This window comes from Pyrus communis, chromosome 14, assembly GCF_963583255.1.
Source record: "Pyrus communis chromosome 14, drPyrComm1.1, whole genome shotgun sequence".
Taxonomy (NCBI): Eukaryota; Viridiplantae; Streptophyta; class Magnoliopsida; order Rosales; family Rosaceae; genus Pyrus; species Pyrus communis.
The window spans coordinates 21,112,501-21,121,019 of NC_084816.1; the positions used below are offsets into that span (position 1 = coordinate 21,112,501).

General features: G+C 35.7%; 1 protein-coding gene across 1 annotated transcript; it reads left to right on the forward strand.

Annotated features, from left to right (window-relative positions):
- Positions 1 to 661: 661 nt before the first annotated feature.
- LOC137714126 (probable aminotransferase TAT2) lies at positions 662 to 5,074 on the forward strand. The gene is made up of 7 exons (XM_068453411.1): positions 662 to 936; positions 3,013 to 3,352; positions 3,463 to 3,681; positions 4,100 to 4,159; positions 4,478 to 4,633; positions 4,723 to 4,816; positions 4,920 to 5,074. The coding sequence occupies exons 1-7, from the start codon at positions 674 to 676 to the stop codon at positions 5,072 to 5,074; spliced, it is 1,287 nt and encodes a 428-aa protein (XP_068309512.1). The 5' UTR covers positions 662 to 673.
- Positions 5,075 to 8,519: the final 3,445 nt, after the last annotated feature.

An 8,519-nucleotide genomic window follows, 5' to 3' on the forward strand; every position in this document is an offset into this window, starting at 1 on the left:
CTCTCTTTAACAGTCTCACTGTCAAGAAATTGGTGCATGTTATCATAAACAACTTCAAATATATTGTTATATTTTTTGTAATTGGATGTTGCTATTTAATGATGGAATTAGTATCTACTCAAATTTATCATGTGTCAATTGAATGAATATAATTTTTTTTTTGTTTTTTGACGAAGATGGATATAACCAATAACCGATTGAAAATCCGTTGCCCGGTGGATATGGTTATGGATAATCCCCGATGGTTAATTTGCAGTTATGGATATGGTTAATTTTCATGGTTATGAGGATGGATATAACATTTCCGTCCCCAAACCGAACCGTTGTCATCCCTAGTTAGAACTGCCATCATGTCAGAATTTAATGGCGCTTTTAAGCGATGCTATTATTTTTATTTTATTTTATATTACTTTGCTTCTTGGTGACGGATTAAGGGGACTAACCGACGTCAATACCCTTTTCGTGATGCTAGCAATGGCGTCGGTTTCCCTATGTGACATCGCATGATTTTATGTCGGATTTTTGGTAAAAATCTAACAGTAATTAGGGTTTCTTATCGGTTTTTACACCGCCAGTGATAGCATCTTCTGTAGTAGTGCCAAACTGAAAACTCCCCGCCCCCCCCCCCAAAAAAAAAAAAAAAAAAAAAAAAAAAAAACCCATCAAATCCGCCATGGAAAACGACACCTCGAACCACCAAGCTGCACCAGTATTGGACACTAATTCTACGACAATCACCATTAAAGGCATCCTCAGCTTGCTACTGCAGAATGTCGATGAAAACGACGGCAGACGGCTGATTTCTTTGGGCATGGGCGACCCGACTGCCTTCTCTTGCTTCCACACGACACATGTATCGCAGGAAGCCGTCGATGCCCTCCAATCCGACAAGTTCAATGGCTATGCTCCCACTGTTGGTCTTCCTCAAACCAGAAGGTAAATTATTAATTTTGGTTTTTCAATTTCTAGGATTTTTTTTTTTTTTTTCTTTTTGAGGTTTTAGTTGTCATCAGTTTAAAAAAACGATAGGCACTAGTTGGGCGGTGGGCTCGCCTAGGCGGATTTAGGTAAATTTCTTGTAAATAAGTGCATATTGACACTTACAAAAAATTATACTTGTATAAAATCCATGAATAAAATGTAAAAACAGTATCCAACAAGTTCAAAATTTAAAAACACATTAAGCATATATACCATAGAACCATAGTGAAGAGTATTGTAGGATGACACAAGTATAATAAGTTCACAATTTAAAACCACATAAAATGCAAAATAGGACGAAAATAAGGAAATATAGTAAAGTAGATAGGATTTTTTTTTATTTCAAAAAAAAAAAAAAAAAAAAAAAAAAAAAACCCGCCTAGCCAACTTAGGTGAAGCCTAGAGCCCAGCAGATTTTTTGAACCGATTTGCAAAAAAAAGCTTTGGGTCACACCACCCAACGCCTAGGCAGCGCCTAGGCCCTTTTTTAGAACATTGGTCATCAGTACTTGTCTTGTTCTTTCTTGTTATTATCGAATTCTTGTCCTGGATTCTAAGTGTTGCCAAATTTGGTTTTTGGGTTCTTATCTTGTTGTTTAAGTGGGTGCTTGGACTATATGGAGTTTGGTTTCAATTTGCATTTTTAATGTTTTAGTTGAAGTACCTTTGTAGTTCTTTTGATTTTTTTTTCAAGTTTCTAAAAGACGCGAGGCGCTAATCCGGCAGCAGACTGGGACCTAACGCCTAGGCGGCTAAGCGGGGGTCTAGGTAGATTAGGCGGATTTAAGTAAATTTATTATATATTGTATAAATAAGTGTCGATTTATATTTAAAAACACATAATTGTATATATAAATTGCAAAATAAAATAGCATCTAGATTATAAAGTATTAGAACATATTGAAAACATGGGAAATAAATGTATAAAGAGTGTTCATCAAGCATTCAACAAGTCTCTTACATTTTATTGAAGAAAAAAAAATGTAAAATGAAAGTTATCGATTTTTAATCTAAGTGAGAATTGCTACTTAGACGGGTTTTGGCGAACACCTAAGCGGGTCTGGGCGCACTTTCTTAATTTTCAAACGCCTGGAAACTAATTGGGGCAGTGGCTAGTCGCCTAGGCGGGGATTTTTAAACAGTTTTTTTTTTTTTTTTTTAACTTCAATATACTTCATCAATTTGAATATTCATGAATGATTCTGTTTCACCCTTTTTAGCGTCTCCGAGTAATCGGGCTTTTAGCAATTTAAAATTTGTGAAGTTGACATAAAATTAGAAATTAGTCCAAAGTAAAAAGGATGAAAAACCAAGAAAGTAGAAAAGTTCAAAAACAAAAACAAAGTAACGGAAAAGACTATGTTAGTTAATATTTTGTTCAAGCCTGTTTGGTATCTTTCTTGGATACAATCTTTTGTTTTGCAACTAATGAGTACTAAGTAATTTAAATTACATTCATCATTTTCGTAAACTAAAAATTATTTTGAAATTGAACACCAAACAAACCCGAATTACTTGATTGGATTGTGGAGGGTTCCGGAGGGTTTTCATTACCGCCGGTGTGGTACAAATCAAGTAGGAGCAATACATGTGCCTTATGAGGTGAGGAACTGCTTTATGGAGCTATAAAAGTAAATGGCAAAATCTTCTTATTTCATAATTACTGCTGAAAACAATTCAAAATTTTGTTTACTTTACTGTCAAAAATCCAAGCTCCTATCTTCCTGTTGTGATAAAATTTCATAAACATTTTCTTCCAGGCATGAATTTAGTATTGCTGATGAAAGCCTTTATCTAGACATCCTCTTATTTGGTTAAAACGAATCCAAGCTCCTATCTTCCTGTTGTAATAAAGCGGCATTTTAAATGGTGACAGCACATTTGATGCATGTGTTGGATAATAGACTGCTGGCTTGTACAGCAAGGAAACGTCAGAGTATATGTCCTGAGGGGTACTTAAATATAATCATGTTGATGATGCTTATCCATAGTGTATATTACTAAATCTGCTATAATTTCCCTTCGTGGCAGAGCAATTTCTGAATATCTGTCCCGTGACCTTCCATACAAGTTAACATCTGATGATGTTTTCGTCACGTCTGGTTGCACGCAAGCTATTGATGTTGCGTTGGCTATGCTTTCTCGCCCTGGTGCCAATATCTTGCTTCCAAAGCCTTGCTTCCCTATCTATGAACTTTGTTCTGCTTTTAGACATCTTGAAGTTAGACATTTTGATCTCCTGCAAGAGAATGCCTGGGAGGTTGACCTTGATGCTGTTGAAGCTCTTGCAGATCACAACACGGTTGCAATGGTAATTATAAACCCTGGGAATCCTTGTGGGAATGTGTACAGTTACCAACATCTGGAGAAGGTTAGTCATCAATGGTATCGCATATGAACAAAAGATTGTACCGTGAGAGACCAGTTTAGGTTATTGACACTGGTTATCGTTGTAACCTATTGTTTTCGTATCAAACTTAGATCGCAGAAACTGCCAAAAAGCTTCGAATTCCTGTAATTGCTGATGAAGTTTATGGGCATCTCGCCTTTGGGGATAAACCATTTGTGCCAATGGGTGTTTTTGGATCAACTGTTCCGGTTCTTACTCTTGGGTCCCTGTCAAAGAGATGGATAGTTCCTGGATGGCGACTTGGTTGGTTTGTGACGACTGATCCATGTGGCATGTTTGGAACACCCAAGGTTCTCTCTCTCTCTCTCTCTCTCTCTCTCTCTCTGAATTATGAACTCTATATAAATTGATATACGTACCATTAATTCCAAACAATCATCGTGCATTATCTATTGAATATACATAGCCCCTCTCTCTGCTATTTTAGTGCACTTCAAGAGTAGTATCTCAGGATTTCCTAAACCAGTTTATAGCACTAAATGTTATCGTAAAAGTCTAATTGATTTTCCATGTGGCCCCAGTCTCTTGTGGATTCAATTGCTTTGCAGATCCATCGGTTTAGCGGTTTTGATGTTGTCAAGTTCCACTTATACCTGTTACAGATATTCACATCTCACGGATATAACTTTGTTCTACTGACCGAAAATCGTCATGATTTTTATAATTACATCATCCACTTCTAGTTTTGACATATACTATTCTGTTCAGGTTATTGAGCGCTTTAAGAAATATTTAGACATTTTGGGAGGGCCTGCAACTTTCATTCAGGTATGTGCCTCATATGCTTGTTTCGAATTGCTCAAACACAGCAATTAGTTTTCTTGCTTAGTAGACTAATTTAATTTGAAGGTCATGCCACTGTGCGGTTTCTGGAACTACTATTTCTAAAAGCTCTTTCCAGATTGCTATAACAAAAGACAACTTCTAAAAGCTGTTTAAGTTCAACATTTACTCACAATTCCTCAGGAATTCTAGTCAAAACGAGAAAAACACAACATATTATTTGCATGCTTAAACTCTTATCTGAGTATTAACTTAATTTTCGGCTCTGTTTCAAAATGACATCTGATACGTTATAGGCATTAGGCAGCAGTTCCTCGCATCCTTGAAGAAACCGAAGAGACCTTCTTCAAGAAAACTCTCTATTTCCTGAACCAGTCCTCAGACATTTGCTGGGATAGGATAAATGAGATCCCTTGTCTTAGCTGTCCAAGCAAACCAGAAGGATCCATGGCCGTAATGGTGAGAAATTAACGGAAACACAATTGTTCATATACTATAAATTCAACATTCTATTACATCTTTGCTTATTAATTTTCCGTGTAATGCAGGTGAAACTAGACCTTTCACTACTGGAAGATATTACTGATAATATCGAGTTTTGTTTCAAGCTTGCGAAAGAGGAAAGCGTGATCTTTCTTCCAGGTAATAAATTAATGAACATTCGGAAACATAGTTTCCATGACATTTTTCTTGTTTACAAGCATCTCGTTGACTAACAAACGGAGATTATATGTGTGTATTGTAGGAATAGCAGTAGGTCTGAACAACTGGATACGCATTACATTTGCTGCTGATCCATCTTCCGTTGAAGAACCTTTGAGGAGGACAAAGTCTTTCTGTCAAAGGCATGCCAGAAAATTATCGCTATATGACACAAATGCCATCAACAAGAAATGCTGATGCCATTTGTGATGTTTTTACTTCTTGTATGCCACTGTCAATTTGTAATGAATTACTAATAATGCATCGTACGTGTCTTGGATGCTACACCCTTAAACACCATGCCAATAAGTTCTCAAGAGATTGAAACAAATAAAGAAGCAAAGGTACCTTCCTGTTCGGGTTAGATCTGTCCCTCGCACAACTCTTCTGGGTCTTGCCTGTCGAGCAAGGTTTGCTACTTGGTATACTGCAATATGAGTTTGTTATTAGTTTGAATGGTACATTTGTGGGGCCTTTGTTAGACCTTGAGGCTCACAATCAAACTAATATGGACCTGAGCGTGCCACTGTTATCTTTGTATAACAGATTGTTCTTTTTAGTTATTAAATGGATTGATTATTTGCACCACAAGTTACTTCAACTTCTTAATTCGATTGGATTGTTCACAAATGGGTTAAGTTTGTATAAAGTTCTTTTTCTTGCCTTGTAAACAAGGACTTTACTCATAATATCATATGTGCAATTAAGGGGAGTCCAAGACCCTTCAAGTTATTTCATTAGTTACAGTTTTAGACTAACAATAAAGAAGTAAGATTAATCAGTTTAGTAAGATTAATCATAGATGATACTTTGAATGAAGGTAGTTGAAAATGATATAGGATCCACTGAAAGATGCATAAACAACAGATCTATTTTATGTAAGTATAAATAAAAGAGACTCGGACAAGATTACAACCTTGTCAAGCAAGGTTTGTCTTCTTGCAGCCACTTCTCTTTGTGTTTTACAGGGGTTGAGGTCTTTGAAAGTGGAACATAAACCGGGTTTACCTAAAGAGATTCGATACTACAACACAGAGAAAGGTATCAGAGCTTCTAAAACTTGACAAAAGATAGCTTTCTATGGTGGACCTGCAACTAGAAAGGGTAAAGCTTGAACAAACTAAAACTTTCTGGTTTCTTGCTGTTGGAGTACAAAATTGAATATCTTTTGATTGATTGGTTGAGAGAGCCTTTTGTTTGCATCCATTACTACTTTTATAGACTTTCTAGCCCGATTATCCAAGCCTTCCCTTTCGGTGATGGCTTCTAAAGTATGGTGAGTCACCATCTACTTTTGTTATTTACCTATACATGCCACGGAAAATACTTTTTGTTGGGGGTGAGTTGCCCTCTGTCACTTGTCACTTCACATAGGCTTGTTGCCTATTTCTTGGAATAAAAAAAATGATTTTCAATTCTTCCTGGGCTGCCAACTGTCCAAGCCCAATTCTCCTTCAATTTTCTTCGCATTCTTGGGCCATCAATCACATTAAGCCCAACATTAAATACCCACCAAAAAACAAATTGTTCTTGGATTAATCATAGATGATACTTTGAATGAAGGTAGTTGAAAATGATATAGGATCCAATGAAAGATGCATAAATAACAGATCTTTTTTATGTAAGTACAAACAAAAGAGACTCAGATAAGATTACAACCTTGTCAGGCAAGGTTCGTCTTCTTGCAGCCACTTCTCTTTTTGTTTTACAGGGGTTGAAGCCTTTGAAAATGGAACATAAACCAGGTTTACCTAAAGAGTTTCAATACTACAACACAAAGAAAGGTAGCAGAGCTCTAAAACTTGATAAAAGATAGCTTTCTATGGTGGACTTGCAACTAGAAAGGGTAAAGCTTGAACAAACTAAAACTTTCTGATTTCTTGCTATTGGAGTGCAGAGTTGAATGTCTTTTGATTGATTGGTTGAGAAAGCCTTTTGTTTACATCTCTTACTATTTTATAAACTTTCTAGCCCGATTGTCCAAGCCTTCCTTTTCGGTGATGGGTTCCAAAGTATGGTGAGTCACCATCTACTTTTGTTATTTACCTATACATGCTATGGAAAAGTATTTTTTGCTGGGGGTGAGTTGCCCTCTGTCACTTGTCACTTCACATAGGCTTGTTGCCTATTTCTTGGGAAAAAAAAATGATTTTCAATTCTTCTTGGGCTGCCAACTATCCAAAGCCCAATTCTTATTCTACTTTTCGCGTTCTTAGGCTTTTAACCGCACTAAGCCCAACATTAAATATCCACACAAACATTTTCCTTTCTTCACATTCTGCAATATTGTCGATTAATTTTGAGGTCATCTTACAAGGATCATTCCTAGGAAAAATCAATCGAATTAGAAGTCATTTACCCATTTTAGTGACAATCATGTAGCTATTTGATTAACGGTAAAATTAAATTCATCTTTTGAACTGCAAATGGCGTTTAGACTCGTCTTATTTCTCATATTTTGGCTAATTAGGATTTGAGTGGTGAATGCTTTGAGATTTCCTTCAAACTTATCATGTTTCTCACATTTTGCTATGCAATTAAAGCAAGCGCAGGAGAGTACATTTTAATAGACAATGCACCTTAGTAAGCCACTTATTGCCAAGAAACTTGTTTGCTTCTCAACACCCTTTTCAAACAAGCTTACAAAAAAAATATCGTTTAACTTATGTGGCTTGGTGGTAAAAAGAAAAAAAAAAAGGTTACGTGGCTTATCATTATTGTTTTTTGTTGGAAAATATTAATATTCTATGTTTATTTAATTATTTAGCTTTACTTGTTAGTTTGGGATTTGAACCTAGTCTGTCTGAGTTAGAGTTTCTTATGTTTTTGCTCTCTATAAATAGAAATTGTAGTTTAGTATGATAAACAAGTCAGTGAAGGTGTCTAGTATAGATGATGATTGCATTGTCGGATATCATATAGAATAGTAAGGTGTGAGGTTTTTTTAATAAAACATATTGCTTTTGTTAGTAGTGTACTTACTCATTACATATCTATTTTATGTTATCATGTTTTCGATATGAGATCTTACACTTAATTCAGTGAAAAATATATGTAAAGTAATTAAGAAGCAACTTCTTGGTAGGTTTCCATTTTGCTACATATAAAGTCGGGTTTCATTATTTCCTCCTTCGTTTCCTTTTGTGTATATTTCTCGGTCCTATCGTCTTGCTTTTGCTATAGTAGAATGAGACCCTGCTAAGAGCGGTCTCTTATTAATTAAAACTAATTATCATTTGAAACTCGGGTTATTAAATTTTAACATCAATGAAAAATTCTTGAGTCTTAATCTCATTTAACTAGAATATTATTTTCTAATTAGTAGTACTTAATTTGCTGTAACCATCACACGGGTACCTGGATACAGAATCTGTCCACCAATGAAGCTACAACACAAAGAACATAAGTCAGTAGCAACCTGACACTATATGATCCAATCCACAACACTGCAAGACAAACTCCAAACTTGCAAAGGGTTGAAACAAAAATGGATTCCCTTCCCTCCATTCTAAATTAACTTTAATTGTTGATTAATGGCAATATAAAAACATGTCCATATCCCCTAATCCACCATCACCCTTCTTCTTCACTCTATTGCTTAATTGTAATTAACTCTGTTAATTATTTCTGCTTCTGCTAATCC